The 26,831-nt window shown below is 45.3% G+C and overlaps 1 protein-coding gene across 5 annotated transcripts in view; it reads right to left on the bottom strand.

Moving 5' to 3' along the window:
- Positions 1-234: 234 nt before the first annotated feature.
- The window catches only part of PLA2G7 (phospholipase A2 group VII), a 73,815-nt gene continuing 47,218 nt past the window's right edge, over positions 235-26,831 (bottom strand). For 3 of the 5 annotated variants that reach the window (XM_069728197.1, XM_069728200.1, XM_069728199.1), the window contains 8 exons: positions 24,742-24,835; positions 24,078-24,146; positions 22,189-22,342; positions 21,909-22,022; positions 19,329-19,420; positions 17,825-17,995; positions 6,999-7,147; positions 1,722-2,642 (listed from right to left, as the gene is read on the bottom strand). In XM_069728197.1, the coding sequence (XP_069584298.1) occupies positions 2,530-2,642; positions 6,999-7,147; positions 17,825-17,995; positions 19,329-19,420; positions 21,909-22,022; positions 22,189-22,342; positions 24,078-24,146; positions 24,742-24,835 (956 nt within the window). In that variant the 3' untranslated portion in view covers positions 1,722-2,529. Of the gene's footprint in view, positions 2,643-6,998; positions 7,148-17,824; positions 17,996-19,328; positions 19,421-21,908; positions 22,023-22,188; positions 22,343-24,077; positions 24,147-24,741; positions 24,836-26,831 lie in introns of all 5 variants that reach the window. The other 2 variants (XM_069728201.1, XM_069728198.1) reach the window with 1 other exon arrangement.

The following is a 26,831-nucleotide window of genomic DNA, read 5'->3' as shown; positions in this document are numbered from 1 at the left end:
CTCCCTGCATTATTATTTAAAAATTGCTCCCTTGCGTTCCCTTGGCAACGCAGTCATGGGGGGCTTTCTTTAACTGCGTTCCTACAGCCCCCCTCTGGATCTGTACTTTCTGCTTACTCCAAGCTGACCTGTGACTGATGCATCTAATCAATGTCACTTTGCCGTGGTCACATGTCCAACCTGATCCTGAAGTACAGAGACCGGTGGAGGACACAGTCAGAACTGTAACAGGAGTGGCGGTGGATCAGTAAGGCATTATTTATTTCACTATTGTAGGCAAAGTTTATGGAGTCATGTACATTTTAAGTAAATCCCATTTGACAATTACACACATGACTGATTTCTTGTGCTTGTCTACATTGTGGTCGGGTGTAGAAGCTGCATATTATTGTGTTCATTAGTGAATGCTGCAATGGTCCTTGTGAAAAATCACTCGTGTGCACTGACACGTAGGCTAGTATTTGTCAGTATGGTTTCTGTTGTGCACGCGGACAGCACATGTCACGAATGTGCCACGTCCTCCTGGGAGATCTGGGGTTGGGAGATCCTTACCTATTGTGAATTGCATTTCTTCCACTTAGCCTGCGTGTTTTGTTCCCCATATTATATGGATTTAGTTTCCTTTGGTGCTCAACAGGTTAATGATCATTTCTATGCTGTTTAGAGACATGCAGCTGCTTTTCACAGCTGCTCCTGACCTGCTTATTTTATCTCTCTAAAAAAATCTGGCCATACCTTGTCTACCTCGCCAGTGAAAGTCTACTTTCTGGCTTGCTGGAGTTGGAGTTTGTAGTTGCTGCTGGAGATTGTTGTATGTCCTTTTTGGGTGCATGCTTTCTTCATTATCCTATTCCCATTTGGTTTGTACTCTCCTATCCATCCCTATATTCCTCTCTACCTTTGGTGAGTGTTTTGTCTGTATGTTGCTTTTTGTTATCCCTGTTTGTCTTACGTATTTATACACTAGCATTTGTGCCCCAGGCCTCCGGGGGGAGGGGACTGTTTAGGTATAATAGATGAACAGTAAGGCTTCTGGCCCAAACCTCCTCAGTTTTAGAGGTACCTTCTGGGAGCAAAGATAGTTAGGGTCCCAGCTCTAGGGACGGTACAGGGTCTCTTTCCCTAATTATGTACAGTTACAGCACACTAACTGAATTTTTTCTTCCCCTTCTAGGGGTCTAAGCACTTGGTTACTAACTACCTTCCTGTTCAGTTCTCTGCCGTCTCAGGCGGTAATTTTCCTACTTCCTGTGACTTCACGTTGACAGAGCAGTTCCTTCAGCTCTGTCGGCGTGGCATCACACTGATTAACAGCCGGTTTCCACTAGTTAGGTAGCAGGGAGCCGACTGTCAATCAGCATGAGTTTGGTAGTGACGCACCCCGTAGACAGAACAGACGTGAAGGATCTGATCTGTCGTAGTGACGTCATGGAACGCAGGAGAATTGCCACCAGAGACATTGTTGCAGGGCAGAACAGGGAGGTAGTTTTTAGCTCCATAAGGAAAAAAGGAAAAGTTCTAGATCAACCATTTAAGTGGTGTTTTTCAGGCGTAGCCTCACTTATGATCATGCCAAGTCTTCTGCATCGAGTATAAAACTGATGGCGCAAGAGTAGGGAAACCAATGGACTATCGGCCTCACCTGTGACGTCCAGTGCATCCTTACTAACCAGTACCCCCTGCAGACGTGCAGTGTCATAGAATCCCCCTAGACTGGAGCCTTTATGTGCACATTTTATGACATTATCAGAAACAGGTAACATTCTATTGTAATCTTAATAATAATAGTGCAAACATCACAGGAATCTGTGTTCAGGCACGAGTTGCTGGTAAAGCCGTCATGAACACAGTAGTGTTTTATACCAAATCTTCATAATTTACACTCTTCATAACAGGCACCTGGAACATGTATACATTATATAAAGCACCATTTGTCCATGGTGGTCCTGCTAGTCTTGTAGTCTCTGCAATCATTGAGCTTATTGGTCTTTGTCAGCTCTCCGGATTCCCCAGTTATAAAGGCTGATTTCCCCATTATCTTTACAGCAATTACTGGCTTATAGTTCGATCTGTTCCTGCTGTAATGGAATTCATCCCTCAATGCACTGCCGAGCTTCTGCTTAAACAAAGCACTCAGTCTGACAAAGCGGAGCTGCAGTGTAAAGAACAGGGGAAGCGTAGAGCAGCACCTTTAACCTTTGCGGAGGCGGAATGTGGATTACAGCAATACCCATGTTAGTAACTCACTTCTGCTTCAAGTGTATACAGGTTCCCAGAATCATAAAAAGTGCAGTTTGTAGGAGATTACGGGGATCACACACTTCTACACCTATCCAAATGTTCAGACCCCACAGTCTGTAACCATCCAGGAGGAACAAACATTGTAAAGAAATGGATCCAGGACGTTTTCCCAACCTTTGTAAAATGAATGACGTAGTCTCAGCTCGTGTTGTCCATTTGGGATGTGCAAGCTCCGTGCCTCTGATGGCAGATAGGTTACAACACTGGTGATCGGGAACTGTTGGGAGGTCACTTGGAGGACTTGGCTTGTGCCGGAGGTAGATCGATGTTGGTTCCGGGAATGACAAATTCTCCTACTCCATCGATGAGAGGGTCCCACTGGTTAAAATCTTTCTGGAGCCCTAAGTGAAAAAATAAAACTAGACCTTAGAAAGGGATGTTCGATGCCACAGAATCATAGATTGTTAGAGTTGGAAGGGACCTCCAGGGTCATCATGTCCAACCTTCTGCTCAACTCAGGATTCATTAAACCATCTCAGACAGATGTCGGTCCAGCCTATGTTTGTATCTTCTGCCTCTTATTTCCAATTGAAACGTGAACGTGCCTGCATACATGATATATTATATGAAGTGCATATAATTCCCACCTGGTATGCTTCACCCAGCTTTCCTGCTTTCTGTCTATATGAAGTGCATATAATTCCCACCTAGTATGCTTTCCTTACCCGTTATTTTCTATCCATATGTACTTCACTCCTCTCTTGCGTCTTCCTTGCATACCTGAGTAGCCATCTACCCTACTCCCTCTTTATGACCTGGCTTAACTGTGAACATGTGCTCTGGACACACACGCCCACATCCCCTCTCTCAGCTGTGAGCCCTTAGGTGCACATAAATTCAAAGCCATGAGTCTGACCAGACGTGTCTGACCATCTTAGAAATTGCATTTTTAAATTGCTATGAATTAGACTAGAATTGGACTGGAATTGACTGGAAGGTAAAGGAATAGAAAACCACTACAATGTTTCGGTTTCTTTTAACATTCACCCCCATACTACTTTATTTCTTCCTATCTCCTGTAATCACTCCACCCAGTAAGGAACTAGTCATTTCTTCCTCAATCCTCCCCAGCCACCTCACCTCCTCCACAGAACTATTCCCCCACATACAATCCTTTCTCTCCAGACACACACGGCCACATCATGACCTATCCAGCTCACACCTTCTAACGGCTCAGTCTGCTGCTCCTCATTGCTGGCGACATATCCCCAAATCCTGGCCCTCCTCATCACATTCCCACACTCCTTTCTAATCCCCTGCCACGATCCTCTACACGTCCTCACAACCACAGTAACCTCATACCCATTCATCCAGCCCCCACTCCCCCAATTTCCCTATCTGGAGCACTATGGAACGCACGCTCTGTCTGCAATAAACTTTCATTTATCCATGACCTCTTTATCAATAACAAACTTTCCTTCCTCGGCATCACTGAAACCTGGCTCACCCCTTCTGACACAGCCTCCCCTGCTGCACTCTCTTACGGTGGCTTCCACCTTTCTCACACACCCCGCCCCAGCAGCAAGCATGGCGGAGGAGTTGGTTTTCTCCTGTCAGATAACTGCTCCTTCACCCCAATCCCACTGCCACCCTCTGTTACCCTCCCTTCCTTTGAGGTGCACTCTGTACGCATCTACTCACCCTCCAACCTCCAACTGGCTGTCATCTACCGTCCCCCAGGGCCAGCCACCACCTTCTTTGACCACTTCACCACCTGGCTACTCTATTTCCTCGCCGCTGACATCCCCACTATCATCATGGGCGACTTCAACATCCCCATTGACACTTCCCTCTCAGCTGCCACTAAACTTCTATCTCTCACTTCCTCCTTTGGCCTCACTAAATGGTCTTCTACAGCCACCCACAAAGATGGTCACACACTGGACCTCATCTTCACCCGCCTCTGCTCCCTATCTAACCTCTCAAACTCACCTCTTCCTCTTTCTGATCACAACCTACTCACATTCTCTTCCCTTTCCACTCCTTGTCTACAACCCCCACCCCACAAACTCTCACATCCTCGCAGAAATCTTAAACACCTTGATCTTCACTCACTCTCTGAATCCCTCCTCTCTCTCACAGACATAAGCTCCCTACACAATGCGGATGATGCTGCCGCTCTATATAACACCACAATAGCTGCAGCTTTGGAATCTCTTGCCCCTCTCACACATACCAAAGCTCGCAAAATCAACAGACAACCCTGGCACACCAGCATGACCAAAGAACTGAGGCGAGCTTCCAGAGCTGCTGAGCGCAGATGGAAAAGATCCCACTCCAACGAGCACTTCATCGCATTCAAACAGTCCCTCACTACTTTCAAGACCACACTCGCCACAGCTAAACAAACCTACTTCTCATATCTCATATCCTCCCTGTCTCACAACCCCAAACAGTTATTCAACACCTTCAACTCTCTCCTCCGTCCCCCAGCACCTCCTCCCTGCCCACTCATCTCAGCAGAAGACTTTGCCTCATTTTTCAAGCAGAAAATTGAGAAAATCAGAGACAGTTTTAGTAAACAACCCCCAGAGCCCTTCCTCCCAACCACCCAGCCCTCCACCTTCAAAACCAACTTCTCCACCATTACAGAAGACGGACTCTCCACTCTACTCTCAAGATCGCATCTCACCACCTGTGCACTTGACCCACTCCCATCCCACTTCATCCCAAACCTCACCACAGTCTTCATCCCAACCCTAACCCATCTCTTCAACCTATCACTAACAACTGGCATTTCCCCTCAAGCTTTAAACATGCCTCAATCACACCTATCCTCAAAAAGCCCTCTCTCAACCCATCCTCTGTATCTAGCTATCGCCCTATATCACTTCTCCCCTATGCCTCAAAACTACTGGAACAACACGTCCATCTTGAACTGTCCTCCCATCTATCTTCCTGCTCCTTCTTCGACCGCTTTCAATCAGGCTTCCAGTCACACCACTCCACTAAAACTGCCCTAACTAAGGTCACCAATGACCTATTAACCACCAAGAGCAAGCGACACTACTCGATCCTCCTCCTCCTGGACCTGTCCTCTGCCTTTGACACAGTGGACCATTCCCTGCTGCTGCAGACCCTCTCATCCCTTGGAATCACAGACTTGGCCCTATCCTGGATCTCGTCATACCTAACTGACCGTACATTCAGCGTCTCCCACTCACACACCACCTCCTCACCTCAGTTCTAGGACCTCTGCTCTTCTCCATTTACACCTTTGGCCTGGGACAGCTCATAGAATCTCACGGCTTTCAGTATCATCTCTATGCTGACGACACACAGATCTACATCTCCGGACCAGATATTACCACCCTACTAACCAGAATCCCGCAATGTCTGTCTGCTATTTCATCCTTCTTCTCCACTACATTTCTAAAACTTAACATGGACAAAACAGAATTCATCATCTTTCCCCCATCTCACACGACCTCCCCAACGAACCTATCCATTACAGTAAACGGCTGCCCACTCTCCCCAGTCCCACAAGCCCGCTGTCTTGGGGTAATCCTTGACACTGATCTCTCTTTTAAACCACATATCCAAACCCTTTCCACTTCCTGCCGCCTCCAACTCAAAAATATTTCACGGATCCGCACATTCCTAAACCAAGAATCCGCAACGACCCTAGTCCATGCCCTCATCATCTCCCGCCTTGACTACTGTAACCTCCTGCTCTGTGGCCTCCCCTCTAACACTCTTGCACCCCTCCAATCTATTCTAAACTCTGCTGCCCGACTAATCCACCTGTCCCCCCGCTATTCCCCGGCCTCTCCCCTCTGCCAATCCCTGCACTGGCTCCCCATCACCCAGAGACTCCAGTACAAAAGCCTAACCACGACATACAAAGCCATCCACAACCTGTCTCCTCCATACATCTGCGACCTCGTCTCCCGGTACTTACCTACACGCAACCTCCGATCCTCACAAGATCTCCTTCTCTACTCCCCTATTATCTCCTCTTCCCACAATCGCATACAAGATTTCTCTCGTGCATCCCCCCTACTCTGGAATTCTCTACCACAACCTATCAGACTCTCGCCTACCATCGAAACCTTCAAAAAGAACCTGAAGACCCACCTCTTCCGACAAGCCTACAACCTGCAGTAACCACCGATCGACCAAACCGCTGCACGGCCAGCTCTACCCTACCTACTGTATCCTCACCCATCCCTTGTAGATTGTGAGCCCTCGCGGGCAGGGTCCTCTCTCCTCCTGTACCAGTTGTGACTTGTATTGTTCAAGATTATTGTACTTGTTTATTATGTATACCCCTCCTCACATGTAAAGCGCCATGGAATAAATGGCGCTATAATAATAAATAATAATAATAATAATAATAATAATACATCTACCAGGACACATGCATGATCAACTAATCCTAGTAATTAGGACATGTTTATGATACCTGCCAGTCGTGAATGTGTCCTGGCCGATGCAACATCATGATCATCATCATCACTCACCTTCCGATGTGTTAGCGTGTGGAGCCACACAACCCTTTTATGAGCCTGGAATAATTGCCCTTTAAGCTAAAGGCGTCCAAACGCATCACAGGGATGTCGTCGACCATCTGATGTATGGGGGTCCTCCTGACGTTCCTCCATCAGTAGAAGTTTAGGTCAGGAGGCTTGTGGTCAGTTTGTGCTCAGATGGTGGACCTGGCCTTGCTGTCCCCCCTACGCCATGCGAGTACTCACCTAGATGCCGCTGTAGAAAGGCTAATGTGACATTATTAATGATGTCCATCCCCATGTACGGGTCAATTTCTCCCTTCAACTTGAATATTTTCCCTATCAAGTAACCAGTCAGAAAGGTGAAGTCTGGAAAGCTTTGATGAACGCTGCCCCTACAGAGAAAAACAACAACAAATAAATAAGATCACCATTAACAAAACCTATTATGTAAGCTTTTTAGGGGTTGTCCATTAACCCTTTTACCCCCAAGGGTGGTTTGCACGTTAATGACCGGGCCAATTTTTACATTTCTGACCACTGTCCCTTTATGAGGTTATAACTCTGGAACGCTTCAACGGATCCCGGTGATTCTGACATTGTTTTCTCGTGACATATTGTACTTCATGATAGTGGTAACATTTCTTTGATATTACCTGCGCTTATTTGTGAAAAAAACGGAAATTTGGCGAAAATTTCGCTATTTTCCAAATTTGAATTTTTATGCCCTTAAATCACAGAGATATGTCACACAAAATACTTAAAAGTTGACCAGCAATTTCTCATTTTAACAACAGCATTGGAACTTTTGGAATGTTTTAAAAAAAAAAATTAACATTTAACTTTTTTTCACAAAAAATTTACTTCGGCTCCAATTTGTTTTATTTTACCAAGGGTAAGGCTAGGTTCAGATTGCGTTAGTGCAATCCGTTTAGCGCCTAGCGCTAGCAGATTGCGCTAACGCAATGTGTTTTAAAGGGGTCGTGTTAAACGTCCTCGCTCTCGCAGATTTCTGATCTGCGAGAGCGGGGAACGGACCGCAGGCGCGCCTCGGACGCTGCAAGCAGCGTCCGTGGGCGCGCCTCAAAACACGGCACATCGCTAGCGCGTGCTGAAGATGGCACGCGCTAGTGATGCGCGTCCCCATTGCTGTTAATGGGCGCGCTAACGGACGCGTTGCACGGCGTTAATGTCGCCGTGCAACGCTGTCCGTTAGCGCGGTCCCATTAACGCAATGGGAACCTAGCCTAACAGGAGAAATTGGACCCCAAAAGTTGTTGTACAATTTGTCTTGAGTACGCAGATACCCCATATGTGGGGGTAAACCACTGTTTGGGCGCATGGCAGAGCTCGGAAGGGAAGGAGCGCCATTTGACTCTTCAATGCAAAATTGACTGGAATTGAGATGGGACACCATGTTGCATTTGGAGAGTCCCTGATGTGCTTAAACATTGAAGCCCCCACAAGTGACACCATTTTGGAAACTAGACCCCCTAAGGAACTTATCTAGATGTGTGGTGAGCACTTTGACCCACCAAGTGCTTCACAGAAGTTTACAATGCAGAGCCGTAAAATAAAATCATATTTTTTCACAAAAATGATCTTTTCGCCCCCAATTTTTTTATTTTCCCAAGGGTAAGAGAAGAAATTGGACCCCAAAAGTTGTTGTGCAATTTTGTCCTGAGTACACTGATACCCCATTTGTGGGGGTAAACCACTGTTTGGGCGCATGGCAGAGCTCGGAAGGGAAGGAGCGCCGTTTGACTTTTCAATGCAAAATTGACTGGAATTCAGATGGGACACCATGTTGCGTTTGGAGAGTCCCTGATGTGCCTAAACATTGAAACCCCCAATTCTAACTGAAACCCCAACTCAAACACACCCCTAACCCTAATCCCAACCACACCCCTAACACTAATACCAACCATAAATATAACCCTAACCCTAATGGGAAAATGGAAATAAATACATTTTTTTATTTTTTCCCTAACTAAGGGGGTGATGAAGGGTGGTTTGATTTACTATTTATAGCGGGTTTTCTAGCAGATTTTTATGATTGGCAGCCGTCACACACTAAAAGACGCTTTTTATTGCAAACAATATTTTTTGCGTTACCACATTTTGAGAGCTATAATTTTTCCATATTTTGGTCCACAGTCATGTGACGTCTTGTTTTTTGCGGGACGAGTTGACGTTTTTATTGGTAACATTTTTGGGCACGTGACATTTTTTGATCACTTTTTATTCCGATTTCTGTGAGGCAGAATGACCAAAAACCAGCTATTCATAAATTTCTTTTGGGGAAGGCGTTTATACCGTTCCGCGTTTGGTAAAATTGATAAAGCAGTTTTATTCTTCGGGTCAGTACGATTACAGCGATACCTCATTTATATCATTTTTTTATGTTTTGGCGCTTTTATACGATAAAAACTATTTTATAGAAAAAATGATTATTTTTGCATCGCTTTATTCTGAGGACTAACTTTTTTATTTTTTCGCTGATGATGCTGTATGGTGGCTCGTTTTTGCAGGACAAGATGACGTTTTCAGCGGTACCATGGTTATTTATATCCGTCTTTTTGATCGCGTGTTATTACACTTTTTGTTCGGCGGTATGATAATAAAGCGTTGTTTTTTGCTTTTTTTTTTTTGTTTGTTTTTTTTACGGTGTTCACTGAAGGGGTTAACTAGTGGGACCGTTTTATAGGTCGAGTCGTTACGGACGCAGCGATACTAAATATGTGTACTTTTATTGTTTTTTTAATTTATATAAAGAAATGTATTTATGGGAACAATATTTTTATTTATTTATTTTTTTCTTAATTTAGGAATTTTTTTATACATCTGATGTGCACTGCAGAGAGGCTTCCCGGCTCTGAGCAGGCGCTGGTAAGCCACCTCCCTGCAGGATCCGGATGCAGCCCTGCGGCCATTTTGGATCCGGGGCCTGCAGGGAGGAGATGTTCGGTACAACGCGAGCACATCACGTTGCTCCGGGGGTCTCAGGGAAGCCCGCAGGGAGCCCCCTACCTTCGCGATGCTTCCCTATGCCCCCAGAACACTGCGATCATGTTTGATCGCAGTGTTTCGGGGATTAATGTGCCAGGAGCGGTCTGTTACCGTTCCTGGCACATAGTGCCGGATGTCAGAAGCGATAGTCAGCTGACACCCGACCGCGATCGGCCACACTCCCCCCATGAGCGCGGCCGATTGCTATGACGTACTATCCCGTCGGTGGGCATACGGGCCTACCCCACCTCGACGGGATAGTGTGTCACATGTCAGAAAGGGGTTAAGAAAAAAAAAAGGGATCGTGGATAGGCGATAACTTACTGATCTTTAGGTGTTCCACTGCTGAGACTGGCACCAGTCGACAGAAATTCTCTGTGAAGCTGCCAAAAAAAGCCTATTGCAACGCTCTGCGCTAACAGAGGAAAAGTTCCCCATTCTGCCATCCGGAGTAGGTTACAGCAATCTGACCCCACCGATCAATAAGTAGTCACTAGGGTTGAGCAAAACGGATCAATAAATTTCATAAGTCGCCGACTTTCCGCAAAGTCGGGTTTCATGAAACCCGACCCGATCCCTGTGTGGGGTCGGCCACGCGGTCGGCGACCTTCACGCCAAAGTCGCGTTTCATATGACGCGTTCAGCGCCATTTCTCAGCCAATGAAGGTGGACGCAGAGTGTGGGCAGCGTGATGACATAGGTCTCAGTCCCCACCATCTTAGAGAAGGGCATTGCAGTGATTGGCTTGCTTTCTGCGGCGTCACAGGGGCTATAAAGGGGCGTGCACGCCGACCGCCATCTTACTTCTGCCGATCTGAGCATAGGCAGAGGTTGCTGCAGCTTCGTCAGAAGCAGGGATAGTGTTAGGAACGGAATATTAACCCCCAAACCGCTTGTGCTGTAGTGATTTCCACTGTCCAACACCACCTTTTGTTTGCAGGGACAGTGGAGGCTAGATTTCTGTGCATCAGCTCTGTAGCTTGTTGCAAACCAACTGCTTTTTTCAAAGCAAAAATCCTGTTGCTTCTTTCTGCATAGTTATCTTGTTTATTTGTTCACACTTGTGTGCAGCAGTCCTTTTTACTGCTGCCATACTCCTTTCTCAAGCTTGAGAAAGGATTTGATATCCGAAACGTTGCCACGCCGTTCAGGCAATAAAGTCCACACTTTTTTATTATTTGGTGCTGCTTTTCTTTTTTTCTTGTATTGTTTGAGGCCATTTGGATTGCTGGCTGGAAGAGCTTTGCACCGTGACTAAAGGTATTCTCTGGATGCTGTTCCAATTTTTTTCACTATAATAGGATATATATATATATAAATAAATATATATATATATATATATATATATATATATATATATATATATATATATATATATATATATATATATATATATATATATATATATATATATATATATATATCTATATCTATATCTATATCTATCTGCTGGCCACTGTCTGCCACTGAAGCTGTGTACTGTAATACAGTGGGCCTGATTTTCCCTGCAGTCTCACACACCTATCAAGGGAGATTTAAATTCACAACAAGTTTGCGTGCACCTTCTAACTGGTTTTACAGTACCATATAACGTTTGTTAGTTTGGTTACATTTTTCCAAGAATGAGGAAGTCTGGTGGAAGAGGTCGTGGCCGTGGGCGGTCATTGCCAGCTGGTAATGATGGTAGTGGCGGTGGAGCATCAGGTGGTCGAGGGAAAAGCAATATAGCACCTAAGTCTCGAGTTGTTGAGCCAGCGTCATTGTCTGGCTACACAAGGCCTCGAACGCTCCCTGTTCTGGGAGTAGGTAAACCGCTTTTAAAGCCGGAGCACAGGAACAAGTTTTGGCTTTCCTTGCTGACTCTCCGAAGAGGAGGCGAAAGAGCTAGAGGCAAAGTGCAAAATTTAAAAGCAGCGCGTCGTCAGTGGGTGCTCCCGGTCAGGAACAAGTCGCTTCCTTGTGTTCTTCACCCAGAACAACAGAGAAGGATGCGTCAGGCGACACAACGGGTTACTCCATGGAGCTCTTTACACATACCGTTCCTGGGTTAGAAAGGGAAATTGTTAACAGGCCATGCCCATTACAAGATGAATCGGACATGGAGTGCAGATTATTATGATGTTCCTTTGACTCAGATCACAACATTGCCCTCGCAGTGTACTGATCCAGAATCTTACCCTGATGAGACTATGGAGCCCCGTCACGAACGCTATAGCACCGGCTTACACAGTGACACAGAGGAAAGTGCACAGGACATAGAGGAGGTCATAGATGACCCAGTTGTTGACCCCGATTGGCAGCCATTGGGGGAACAGGGTGCAGCCGGCAGTAGCTCTCAAGTGGAGGAGAAGGAGCCGCAGCAGGCATCAACATCGCAACAGCTTCCATCTGGCAGGCCCGTATCTGGCCAAAAACGTGTGGCAATGCCTGAAAAGGTATCAGATAGTAGGAAGAGTGCAGTCTGGCACTTTTTTAAACAAGATCCAAATGATCAGAGCAAAGTCATCTGTAAGAAATGCTCAAGGACCTTCAGCAGAGGTCAGAATGTTAAAAATCTAAATACAAGTTGCATGCGTAGACATTTAACCACCATGCACTTGCAAGCCTGGACTAACTACCAAACGTCCCTTAAAGTTGTTGCACCCTCTCACAATGAAGCTAGTCAGCAACGCTACATTCCTTCCCTCACTGTAAGCCCACCGTTTACCACACCACCTGCAGCAAATGTAGAGGTTTCGTCGCAAGGCTCGTGGTAGGAAACACTGTATGTAGGCCAACTGCAAGAATACTATCACCAACCCTCTTTCAGTCTGCCATGTCCACCATCACCCCCGCTAGTTCCACCATATGTAGCTCTCCAGTCCAGCTCACCCTACAAGAGACTCTCCTTAGGAAAAGGATGTACTCATCCTCTCAACCGCGTACACAGGGTTTGAACGCCCACATTGCTAGACTAATCTCGTTAGAGATGATGCCCTACCGGTTATTTGAAAGCGAAGCTTTCAAAGCCCTGGTGGCCTACGCTGTACCACGCTACGACCTACCCAGTCGGCACTTCTTTGCGAAAAAAGCCATCCCAGCCTTCCACCAGCATGTAAAAGACCGCATTGTCCATGCACTCCGACAATCTGTCAGTAGAAAGGTAAACCTCACAACAGATTCATGGACCAGTAGGCATGGCCAGGGATGTTATGTGTCCATCACGACACTGGGTTAATGTAGTGGATGCAGGGTCCACAGGGGACAGCCAGATTGGGACAGTTCTGCCTAGCCCACGGTGTAGGAAACAGTTGGCTGTAGGCATTCGCCACCCCTCCTCCTCGTCCTCCAGCAGAAGCGAGAGCTCATCCACAGACCGCAGTCGCACGACCTCTCCATCCGCTGCTGCCACTGTTGCACCTGAGGTGTCCCATTTTGGAACAGCAAGTGGCAAGCGTCAGCAGGCTGTGTTGGAAATGAAGTGTTTGGGCGACAGACACACCGCGGAAGTTCTGTCCGAGTTCTTGCAGCAAGAAACTCAGTCGTGGCTGGGCAGTGTACAGCTTGAGGCAGGCAAGGTAGTGAGTGATAACGGAAGGAATTTTATGGCTGCCATAGCCCTTTCACAACTGAAACACATTCCTTGCCTGGCTCACACCTTGAACCTGGTGGTGCAGTGCTTCCTGAAAAGTTATCCGGGGTTACCCGACCTGCTCCTGAAGGTGCGCAAACTTTGCTCGCACATCCGCCGTTCACCCGTACACTCCAGCCGTATGCAGAACGATCAGCGATCTTTGAAGCTTCCCCAGCACCGCCTAATCATTGACGTTGCAACAAGGTGGAACTCCACACTGCACATGCTTCAGAGGCTGTGTGAACAGAGGCGTGCTGTTATGTATTTGTGGGAGGATACACATTTATGGGCAGGCAGTTGTATGGCAGACATGGAGTTGTCAGGTGTGCAGTGGTCGAAGCTACAAGACCTGCGTCAAGTCCTTCAGTGTTTTGAGGAATGCATACGCCTGGTTAGTGCAGACGACACCATCATAAGCATGAGCATCCCCCTAATGCGTCTGCTGATGCAAAATTTGACGCACATAAAGGAGCAGGCGTCTGCAGCCGAGGACGAGGGAAGCCTTGATGATAGTCAGCTATTGTCTGGTCAGGGAAGTCTACTTAACGAGGTGGCGGGCGAAGAGGAGGAGGAGGATGAGCAGGATGATGGGGATGAATACTTTTTGGATGAGGAAGCTTCTCAAGGGGCAATAGAAACTGGTGGCGTTGCAAGGACAGGTTCAGGTTTTTTGAGGGAGACAAGTGACGTTGATTTGCCAGAAAGTGCTCCTCAACCCAGCACAAGCAGTGAATTGACAACTGGAACATTGGCCCACATGGCGGATTATGCCTTGCGTATCCTAAAAAGGGACCCCCGCATTATAAAAATGATGACCGATGACGAGTACTGGTTGGCCTGCCTCCTAGATCCACGCTATAAAGGGAAATTGCAAAATATCATGCCACATGAGAACCTTGAACAAATATTGGAAACCAAACAAGCAACTCTTGTAGACCGTTTGGTTCAGGCATTCCCAGCATACAGCGGCGGTGATTGTTCTCACACGAGCTGCAGGGGGCAACATGGCAGAGGTGTTAGAGGTGCACAAATCAGAAGTGGCGTTGGACAGAGGGGTTTTCTGACAAGGTTGTGGAGTGATTTCGCAATGACCGCAGACAGGACAGGTACTGCAGCATCAATTCAAAGGGACAGGAGACAACATTTGTCCAGTATGGTTACTAACTATTTTTACTCATCGATGTTCTCCCTCACCCGTCATTCCCATTTGATTACTGGGCATCCAAAATAGACACATGGCCCGAATTGGCAGAATATGCATTGCAGGAGCTTGCTTGCCCAGCAGCTAGTGTGCCATCAGAAAGAGTATTCAGTGCTGCTGGTTCAATACTGACCGAAAAAAGGACTCGTCTGGCTACCCAAAATGTTGATGATCTAACCTTCATTAAAATGAACCAATCATGGATTTCTAATTATTTTGCACCACCTTTCCTGGCTGACACCTAGCTTTCCTGTAAAAAGGTCTTGCTTTTGGACTGGTCTTACTAACTGTTCCAATTTCTCAATTTGCAGCTGCTGTATGTCCAGCATACAACATTTTTAAACCTCCCTAAATGGGCCGACTCCAACCACTGGGCCGTGGTCACTTGGCGCAAGCACCCGTGAGAGTGCCGTTTGTCTGAAGAGGTGGGTGTGCCCACTTTTGGGCGACGGCACTGGCACAGGGTCCCTCATAGTACAATGAAGTGTCTCTGGCGGTGGTGGTGCGCACCCAACGTCAGACACACCGTTGTAACATGAGGGGCCCTGGGCCAGTACCGCCGCCCATGAGAGAGTGTCCTCCCCCCCCCCAGCTCAAACAGTGCTCTACCACTTGCAAAATTATCTCTCACTGCTCCACCACTGTTTAGTCTATGCGGTTAAATCCTTCAATGGCACTGCCAATACCAATTTGTTGACATGTATGATGCTAGTAAAAATATTCAGGGGCCCTGTCCTACATTTACACCAGTTAATACTTTGCGCCAAATACCAATGCCTGCACGTCAGCAGAGGAGCCCACCACTGTACCTAGGTATGCCACTTGTTTATTATTTTTTTTGCGAGACATTAACATGTATTTATTTTTTTGGAGTACCAACTGTGTCAGACACTCCTTCCAATTGTCCTCTGCTGATCACACCAATGCTGCCTGTGTACCCCTGGAACCTATGTAAACCTGCATCGAGCCTACTTTTTTTTATTTTAGGCCTACTAAGTCTGTCTGCGGTCCCTCCTTCCAATACTCCTCCACTGACAACAGCAATGCTGCCTGTGTACCCCTGTAACCTTTTGTAAACCTGCATCGAGCCTACTTTTTTATTTTAGTTAAGTAAATAAGGCAGCACACTGCAGCGCTAAAACATGTAAACTTGAAAACACGAAATTTGAACTGCATTACTGCACTAGAAATATGAAAAATGAGAGCGTTTAGCGCATAAAAATGGCCAATTTTATGTGTACCTGGTAGCCCCTTTACGGCATCTCTTATACCAGGTCCTAAACTTGCCTTACCTCGCTGAGAATAAACGTCTCCATCTGAATGGGTACATGTGAAACCTCCTAGCTTCAGGTGTTTTAATTACATATTTCTAGTGCAGTAATGCAGTTCAAATTTCATGTTTTCAAGTTTACATGTTTTAGCGCTGCAGTGTGCTGCCTTATTTACTTAACTATATACGAGTTGGCGACTCTAGGTTCAGCACCTGTTCACACTTAGTCTATGTTTGGATGTGCCGGTCAGGTTTTTGAAATGTATACTTTTTTATTTTAGGCCTATTTTGTCCGTCTGTGATCCCTCCTTCCAATACTCCTCTACTGACAACAGCAATGTTGTACCCCTGGAACCTATGTAAACCTGCATCGAGCCTCCTTTTTTTAGTTTAGGCCTAGTAAATCTGTCTGCGGTCCCTCCTTCCAATTGTCCTCCGCTGACCACACCAATGCTGCCCGTGTACCCCTGTAACCTTTTTTAAACTGCATTGAGCCAACTTTGTGGTGTAAGGCCTACTACCAGTGTGTCTGCGCCACTCAATACCGCTTTCCTCCTCTTAAAGCTGAGCTGCAATTGTCAGGTTTTCAGCCTATCGGAATTTGAAAACTGCAGTGGGGCTACAAGTTTGGTTGGGTTCTACAAACGGTGACTGCCGCTCCAAGGTGTTCTCCAGGTTTACTTTTCTGAGCTTCAATCTTCAGGCTCTCATTAAGTAGTTGTTAATATAACACTGCATTTGGCCTACTAGTTTGGTTGGGGCCTACTAACGGTGTCTGCCGTTCCTTGCTGTTCTCCACTGAACAAAGCAGTGCCGCCTGTTTACTACTGTTACCAATTTTGAACTGCATTTAGACTACTTACTGATTTCGGCCTACTCACTGTGTCAGCCTCTCATTACAGTTGTCCTCCACTGAACAAAGCAATGCCGTCTGGTTAGTCCTGTTACCAATTTTGAACTGCATTTAGCCCACTTTATTATTTGGGCCTATATCTGTGTTCCCTCCTCATCCTGCCCATTGCCCAGCCAGTGCTAGATGAGTCTGCTGGTACATTGACCCAGACCGCTACATTCCCCTTGCACGCTACACAGCCAGAATCTGACCCTGCTGAAAGTCAGGTTCCCTTTCCCGCATACCATACCACCTTACACAGGGACAAAGAGGAAGGTGCAGATGAAAGTGCAGGTTCCTTCATCAGGTGTGGGGGGGAATACTCCTTGGCGACGTCACTGGCACAGGGTCCCTCATAGTACGCAAAAGTGTTGCTGCCAGTGGGAGGCGCCCCCGCCGTGCAAACACCGCCGTACTTTGAGGGGCCCTGTGCCAGTGCCAATGCCAACTAGTGGGCCCACCTGCTTGCTCAGGATCACAGCACTTGTAAAGTTGAAATACTTACCTCTCCCTGCTCCACTGTCGTGACGTGGTCCACGTTTCCTGGGCCTACTAAATACTTGAACCAGCCCTACCCACCACAACTTTAGCCAAATGACCCCAGATTTCCAGTGCCCAACTATTATAAGGTAAATTAAGATTGACAAGCTTCAGTACCAAGAATGGATGTTTTCGCCATTAAAATGGGCACTGTAGGTGTTTTCCTGGCCTCCACTCACTGCCGACTATGCTTCCCCATTGACTTGCATTGGGTTTCGTGTTTCGGTCTATCCCCGACTTTTGGCGATAATCGGCCGATTTCAGTCTACTCGACTTTTGAGATAGTCGGGTTTCGCGAAACCCGACTCGACCCTAAGAAAGTAAGTCGCTCAACTCTAGTAGTCACCTATCATACACATGCATTGTATAGTATTGTGCAAATAAACATACAAATATTCTATACAGAAGATTATTTATGTGAGTTGTATGAAGTTCACCTCTAAAATGCCAAAATATCATTTAAAAAGGGTAGTCTACTGCATGTATATTACTAGTATACCCAACATGCAAATATTGCAGATAGAGACTAGAGCGAGTATAAACTTACTTGATTGTGATCATCTTTCTCTGTACGCTGGTGGAATCCATCTTCTTCATGAGTAGAATATTATCCACCCACTGGAACTTCTCAGAGTTGACGAATAAAACAGGTTGATGGATAGTGGAAAATATCTCATCTCTCAAAGGGAACATCCAGGAATCCAGTGCCACCCCACACCTAACACCGACACATCATACATGGTGAGCTCATATAATACTCAGCATTAAGCACAGTTTTACTGCACCCTTTGATGAATATAACTGCTACAATACTGCCCCTATGTACAAGAATATAACTACTATAATACTGCTCCTATGCACAAGAATAGAACTACTATAATACTGCCTGAATGTACAAGAATGTAACTACTATAATACTGCCCGAATGTACAAGAATATAACTACTATAATACTGCCCCTATGTACAAGAATATAACTACTATAATACTGCCCCTATATACAAGAATATAACTACTATAATACTGCCCCTATGTACAAGAATATAACTACTATAATACTGCTCCTATATACAAGAATATAACTACTATAATACTGCCCCTATGTACAAGAATATAACTACTATAATACTGCCCATATGTACAAGAATAGAACTACTATAATACTGCTCCTATGTACAAGAATATAACTACTATAATACTGCTTGCTATATACAAGAATATAACTACTATAATACTGCCCATATGTACAAGAATAGAACTACTATAATACTGCTCCTATGTACAAGAATATAACTACTATAATACTGCTCCTATATACAAGAATATAACTACTATAATACTGCCCCTATGTACAAGAATATAACTACTATAATACTGCTCCTATGTACAAGAATAGAACTACTATAATACTGCTCCTATGTACAAGAATATAACTACTATAATACTGCTTGCTATATACAAGAATATAACTACTATAATACTGCCCATATGTACAAGAATAGAACTACTATAATACTGCTCCTATGTACAAGAATATAACTGCTATAATACTGCTTGCTATATACAAGAATAGAACTACTATAATACTGCCCATATGTACAAGAATAGAACTACTATAATACTGCTCCTATGTACAAGAATATAACTACTATAATACTGCCCATATGTACAAGAATAGAACTACTATAATACTGCTCCTATGTACAAGAATATAACTACTATAATACTGCTTGCTATATACAAGAATATAACTACTATAATACTGCCCATATGTACAAGAATAGAACTACTATAATACTGCTCCTATGTACAAGAATATAACTACTATAATACTGCTTGCTATATACAAGAATAGAACTACTATAATACTGCCCATATGTACAAGAATAGAACTACTATAATACTGCTCCTATGTACAAGAATATAACTACTATAATACTGCTTGCTATATACAAGAATAGAACTACTATAATACTGCCTCCTGTGTTGTGTATGTTGGATGTAATTATTTTGCTAACATAGATTATTCCTGATCTTTATATAGATTCTTACCTAAATCTTGAATCTCTCCCCAGAGCTTTAATCGCTGTCGCTGCCCCAAATGAATGTCCGGCGATTGCTAGTTTTTGAACATCAATAGAATCCTATAAGTAGAAGAAGAAAGGTAATAGAACATAAAATAAGCACAAACTGAAGAAAAGCTGTAAAAGAACAAACCTGCAGAAAAACATAACTAAATCATGATGCTAAAATAAAAAAGTTTTCTCTTCATAACTTCTAGTATATATTCAGAATAACTGTGTTTGTTATTTTTATATAAAAAGTAAAAGTGTCTTTTGTTTTATTTAAAATAAAAGACTTTCTGGCTGTGTATTTACCATATAACTATAGGATTAGTAATGGATAGGTGCCTTATAGACACCTCTCCATTACAAAGCCGTGGGTTTGATGTCACCAGACAATACAAATTTGACATTAACCCGACAAATATGAACTCCACTTGCCACTGTTACTGGCCAAGTGGGAAGAGCTGGGAAAAGCGCCAGAATTGACGCATCTAACAGATGCGCCTTTTCTGGGCGGTTATTTTTAGGCTGGGAGGGATGCAATATTCATGGACCCTGAAGCTTTCTGCTTCAGCTTAGCTGGTTGTCAAAAATGGGGAGGACCCCATGCAGTGTTTTTAAATGATTTATTTAAATAATTAAAAAATATGGCGGAGACCCCTTCTATTCTTGATAACCTGCCTTGCCAACACTGACAGCTGAGGGTTGCAGCCCCCAGCAGCGAGTTTTGCCTAGCTGGTTATCAAAAATACAGAGGAACCCACGCCATTTTTTTTTCTGAATTATTTATTTACAGTGCAGGACTCGGCTGATGAATACTCCCATCAGCTGCTCCTGCTCTCACTGTTATTAGTGGCAGCAGGCATCGGCAGATGGGAGCCGACACTAATGACCGGAGGTAAACTTTATACTTCCGATCACAGCTGCAAGCTCACGCTCTCATTTGACAGCGTGGGAACCGCGACTGTTTGTCAGGCGTTGATGATTTTACCGCCAATCAGAGGCAGTGTTTGCTGTGCTTTCATGCACTTGACAGCATGACAAAAACCTGATTTTCAGGGGCCCAAACCAGAACAGTAACACGGACTTCCAGGTGAAGTCTGTGTTCGGTGTCCGTGCCCAAACAGTAGGGCAATTTACTGTTCAATTTCGCCTATATCTAATGATAACTACAGCAAAGCATGGAAGAGGCTTAGTGATGCGTACAGTAAAGAATGGCAGCGGCTTGGTCATGCTTACTGTGAAGCATGGCAGTGGCTTGCTGATGCCTACAGTGAAGCATGGTAGTTTCGCAGTGTTGCCTAAAGTCAAATACGGCGATGGCTCAGTGATACCTATAATGAAGCAAAGTTGGCGTTTGTTTGTATCTACAATGAAGGATGGCAGTGACAAAATGATGTCTGCAGTGAAGTATGGTAGTGATTCGGTAATGGCTACAGAGAAGCATTAGGAGGGCTCGGTGATTGCCTACAGTGAAGCATGGTAGTGGCTCAGTGATGAGTTCAGTGAAGAATGGTGGTGGGTCAGTGATGCCTACAGTAAAGCATGGTGGTGGGTCAGTGATGCCTACAGCAGGGGTGTCAAACTGCATTCCTCGAGGGCTGCAAACAGGTCATTTTTTCAGGATTTCCTTGTATTGCACAGGTGATAATTTAATCACCTGCAGAGAATGATTCTAGCACCTTGTGCAATACAAGGAAATCCTGAAAACATGACCTGTTTGCAGCCCTCGAGGAATGCAGTTTGACACCCCTCGCCTACAGTGAAGCATGGTGGTGGCTCAGTGATGCTTACAGTGAAGCATGGCAGTGTCTGAGATCTACAGTAAACATGTTGGTGGCTTGGTGATATCTACAGTGAAGTATGGAAAACGCTCATTGGTGCCTACTGTTAAATATGGCGGTGGCTTGGCAATGCTCTTAAGCTGCTTTATTTCCTCTGGCACTGGAAACCTGCAGTTTGTGGAGGGCAATATGGATTAAGTATCAGGAAATCCTTGCAGTAAATGTCATGCTTTCTATAAGGAAACTGAAGTCTCGGTGTCATTGGACCATCCACCAGGACAGTGATCCAAAGCATACATACATCACAGCCCACCAAGCCTTGGTTTCAAAAGAAGCCCTAAAAGATTGTGGAGCGGCCATCACCATCACCTGACTTAAACCTTACAGAAAATCTTTGGTGGGATTTGAAGAAGGCAATTGCAGCAAACCCAAGAATTTTAGAAAACCAGAGGCCATTGCCCATTAGGAATGGGATAAAATTCGACATGAATGCTGACAAAACTTGGTGTCTTGACTACACATCGTTTGCAGCAGGTCATAACAGCCAGAGGAAATCTACTAAGTCATGAAGGAGTGAATAATTCTGAGACTGAAGTAGTCCGTAACAGCGGAATTTTGTGTAGAATTTGGAGAAGCCACTTGTCATATTCATTGTCCTGTTTGATTGATTTTTATTTTGCAAACATCAGAAAGTTTGGAAATTTTGCAAATAAACCAAGTTTGTAATGGGAAATGAACAATTTTGATTGCATCTGTAGAATGCGTTCTTCTTTTGCACCCACCTTTAATAATGACCAGTCAAAGTTGGACGGCAATGCATTGGTGACTGGTTTCCCAGCATTGATGTCCAGCATGAGATCTAAGGCTCGTAAACATTCATCCGCTCTCTTCTGGACCTACAGATAAAAATCATAGGAACCGAAAAATAAAATGGTGGAAACAATCAGAGATCCACTGAAGAATAAGGTCTGATAGGTGTCTGACAGATTCTGCAATGAAGGCTCTGAATGAATGTACATCATAGATGTGAACAGAACCCAAACAGACCCAAATAGTTGATACCTGTTCATATCGAAGAGGAAACTCGTCCGCTCCTGGTTTTGGAGTCTTTTTGTACAGCCAAACCTCCTCCATGCATTCATGCTCCTCGTCCCCCTGACAGGTGTCAGCGGAGGAGCTCTCTCGGAAGTAAAATGTGGCAGACGCAGATTCATCTCTGTCGAAAGCAAACCATGTAAAAAATAAAAACATCTTAGAGCTGGGTCGCACAGGCTGAAATTTTATGCCCCTGACAAATCCGCAAAAAATTGTGACATATTTCGTGTGGATTTTGATGCAAAATTATAGTAGATTGCAACCTCAGTAATTCTATAGAAATTCCACATGGAATACATTTCCTGCAAGTTTTCATGGACCATAAGATTCTAATTCATTTTTATATAGTGTATGGAATGCTGGAATCCACCAAATAATTTTAACCCCTATAGAATCAGCCATTTTTCACTTTTGCCCTTTGATTTTTTCCTACTTTTAATCCAAGAGCCATAATGTTTTTTACTTTTACTTTCCCATATGAGGTGTAGTTGTAGCTTTGGATGACACCAGTTCACCATTTACTTTATCATATAATGGACAGAAAAATGGGAAGAAAAAAAAATTGAACCAACCCACAATTCTGTTTTTTTTCTCCGTGTTCACCATGCAGTTAATATGAATGATTATATCGATACCAAATTCATATCTTTTTCTTAAATTTTACTGCTTTAAAAAAAAAATTCCCTTCTTAAATTTTGGCTAGTATCATCACTTCGGTGTCTCATAACTAATATTTTTCTTGTCGATGGAGCTGTGTGACTACCTGTTTTTGTGTGTTGTGAGCTGTCATTTTTTTATTTGTACCCTTTTGAGGAACATATTTTGATTGCTTCGTATTGCATATTTTGGAGAAGTGTAGTGATAAAATAAAGTAATTTTGGCGTTTCAATTTTTATTTATTTTCAGTGTTTATATTATAGGTTAATTAAAGCAGTTGTCCACTAATCAAAGAACCCCTTCTCAGTCCGTATGTTTGCCCCTTATAAAACAAAAACCATCTACACTCACCTCCAGTACCATTCCAGCAGCTCTCACTTCCTCCGGATGTATGGGATTTGATCTTACTTCCTCCGGACGTCTGGGATTTGATCTTACTTCCTCCGGAAGTCTGGGATTTGTTTGGTAGCAGGGATTGCATGACAATGTCACAAGATCCCTGGGAAAGCCAGTGCCGACACCGATGGAAAGGCGCCAGAGGTGAGTTTAAGTGTTATTATTTTACTTGGGGCAAACATGCAGATTGAGAAGAAGTTGTCCGAGTAGTGGACAAATTCTAATTTTATATTTTTATAGATTGGACCTTTACGGTTTTGGTGATACCAATATGATTATTCATTTTTTTTAAGGTATTTATTTTTTTGGATTAGAAAAAGTGGGAGTCAAACTTTACATTTGTGTATATTCTTGCATATATTTTTTACATTTTTTTAATAACCCCTCCCCACACCCATTAGTGGACTAGACCTTGCAATCCTTTCATTGCTTGTATTATATATTACAAGATTGTGTTATTTTTACAATATACTACAATATAAATATTCATAGAAGCACCTTCATTAGGCCCATGCCGGACATGATAACCCATCACATCATCAGTACCCTGTAAATCGTACCAAGGGGGAAAGAATGGGTGTCTGAACGAATGCCAGCAGTTTCAAACCGTTCAAGTGGCGCAGCCAGAGTCTGACAGCAACATATAAAGGGGTAAACAGTAACAAAGCTAGCAGATGCTGAGTAACACAGCCGACACCAGCCATGTATGGAGCGGGCTCGGCTCCTGAGCCTGCCCCATACACCCACACCTGATCTACTTGTGGAATTAAAATTAGCTGCAAACTGTGTGCCCCCATATTTACCTGTGCTCCACCGCAGCAACTACAAATCCCTGCGAGGCCAGCGCGATGCAGATGGTGGAATACAATGTCCTGCAGAGAAAAAGGGCAGAAAATGAAGAAGGCAACGCACAGCCAAGCTAAACTCCGCTAAAGAGATGGATCCCCTGCAAATGTTTGATGGATGAGTGAGCACCCCTGGGACCACTGTCTGCATACAGTTCAATGGTGAGGGGTGATCTGCTCCGTTTGCTCTGCTCTCTGTGTAACTCCCATTGATGTCAATGGGCAAGGTCGCATGCAGGCGAGTCCAACTCTCCATGGAACTGTATGGAGAATGTTAATGCCATACGTTTTCGGATGTAACGTGGCTGTAACTTTGGCTATACCATAAATGCTCAAAGGATATGGACATTTCTTTTTAAAAGGAGGCAGCAGTCAGAACACTAAACATGCATTTTTTTTTAAATTTGTTTTGTTTTAGGGACTATATATCAAAATTAATTTCAATCTAAAATACATATATTTAAATACAGAGAAAATTTTCCATATCTTTTAAAATAAAAAGTACCCCTTTCAGTCAACCATCTCTGCAGAGTTTCTACATCTTATGCCGTCATGTCAACATGGAGGAAAATCTCAGAAAATGTCCTATACAATACTCCGGGAGGCGCGCATGATGGATTACCTGAAAGCCCCAAGGCCGTGGGAGAATATAACCAAAGGATATTTCTCTCCGGGATGGAAAGGTGCGTTCATCTTTGCAGGACACTTTACTGATCCTACGTAAGAGAGAAGAACTGATTATATTTAGGACTTGCTGTAACCACCTCCATGAGCAGAACAAGGGAGCAATAATGAAGACAACCCCTCTCCGTATGCTTAGTTAGGGACATCATTACTGGGGGGGGGGGGGGAGGGTGGACTAGTGATATTTTTAGGTCTTGTGCAAATGTCGGGCTAGAAGCAAATTCCAGTAACAGCCAATCATCAGGGATTAGAGAAGCCGAGAGAAATCATCCGATTGATGGGTGATGTCGCTGATGAGAGTCCTCCTGTCTGTGCACACACCACAATCTGCAGGAACGAGCTGCAGCACTTAGAGGCCAAAAGTGCACTGTGGTAGGGAACTGAAATAATCGCTTCCCATTTACTAAAAAAACCTCTACAAATCATCTGTACCAAGCTCCCAAATATAGAAGCAATCATTTCTGCATTTGAGCATTTGGTAGAAAATGCTGGTGTATAGCATCCGGCCCCTCTCCCACCCCCCGGTGTATAGCATCCGGCCCCTCTCCACCCAGTGTATAGCATCCGGCCCCTCTCCCCCCCAACTCCGTGTATAACATCCGGCCCCATGGCCCCCGGTGTATAATGTCCGGCCCCTCTATCGGTGTATAAGGTTCGGCCCCTCTATCCCGGTGTATAACATCCGGCCCCCTCCCCCCATCTCCGTGTATAATATCCAGCCCCATGGCCCCCGATGTATAATGTCCGGCCCCTCTTTCGGTGTATAAGTTTCGGCCCCTCTCTCCCGGTGTATAGCATCCGGCCCCTCTCCCCCGATGTATAGCATCTGGCCCCCCTCCCCATGTATAACATCCGGCCCTATGTCCCCCGGTGTATATAATGTCCGGCCCCTCACTATCGGTTCAGCCCCTCTCCCCCGGTGTATAACATCCAACCCCTCTTCCCCCGGTGTATAACATCCGGCCCTTCTCCATCGGTGTATAGCATCCGGCCCCTCTCCACCCCCCACCCCCCCATCTATAGCATCCGGCGCCTCTCCCCCCCCCCCCCATCTATAGCATCCGGCCACTCGACCCCCACCCCCCCCCATCTATAGCATCCCCCCCCCCCATCTATAGCATCCCCCCCCCCCCATCTATAGCATCCGGCCCCTCCCCATCCCCCCCCCCCATATCTATAGCATCCGGCCCCTCCCCCTCCCCCCATCTATAACATCCGGCCCCTCTCCCCCTCCCACCCCCCATCTATAGCATCCGGCCCCTCCCCCCCCCCCCCCATCTATAGCATCCGGCCCCTCTCCCCCCCCCATCTATAGCATCCGGCCCCTCTCCCCCCCCCCCCCCCCCCCCATCTATAGCATCCGGCCCCTCTCCCCCCCCCCCCCTCCCATCTATAGCATCCGGCCCCTCCCCCCCCCCCCATCTATAGCATCCGGCCCCTCTCCCCCCCCCCCCCATCTATAGCATCCAGCTCCTCTTTCCCCCCCCCCCCCCTCCCCATCTATAGCATCTGGCCCCTCAACCCCCCCCCCCAACCCCCATGTATAGCATCCGGCCCCTTCCCCGGTGTATAGCATCCGGTCCCTCTCCGGTGTATGAAATCCAAAATCTGGCCATCCTCCTTGTGTATAGCTTCCGGCCCCTCTGCATCTGTGTATATAGCATCAGGCCCACTCCCCCATCTCCATGTATAATATCCAGCCCCATGGCCCCCGGTTTATAATGTCCAGCCCCTCTATCGGTGTATAAGGTTCGGCCCCTCTCTCCCGGTGTATAACATCCGGCCCCTCTTCCCACGGTGTATAACATCCAGTCCCTCCCCCCGATGTATAACCTCCGGCCCCCGACCATGCTGCCTGCCTTTACTAACATGTGACACAATGGCTGGTGGTGCAGATCTCATTGGTACCAGCACAGTCCTGTAATAGAAGCCACTGTGGTAACAAGTCTGTTCATGACTCCTAAATCTTCCCTCATTGCCTGTAAGTGATATTATTGAGAAGTGGAAAGAACTGCTGCAATTCAGCCA

Source organism: Ranitomeya imitator, chromosome 5, assembly GCF_032444005.1.
Source record: "Ranitomeya imitator isolate aRanImi1 chromosome 5, aRanImi1.pri, whole genome shotgun sequence".
Taxonomy (NCBI): Eukaryota; Metazoa; Chordata; class Amphibia; order Anura; family Dendrobatidae; genus Ranitomeya; species Ranitomeya imitator.
This window is presented reverse-complemented; position numbering and strand designations above follow the sequence as displayed.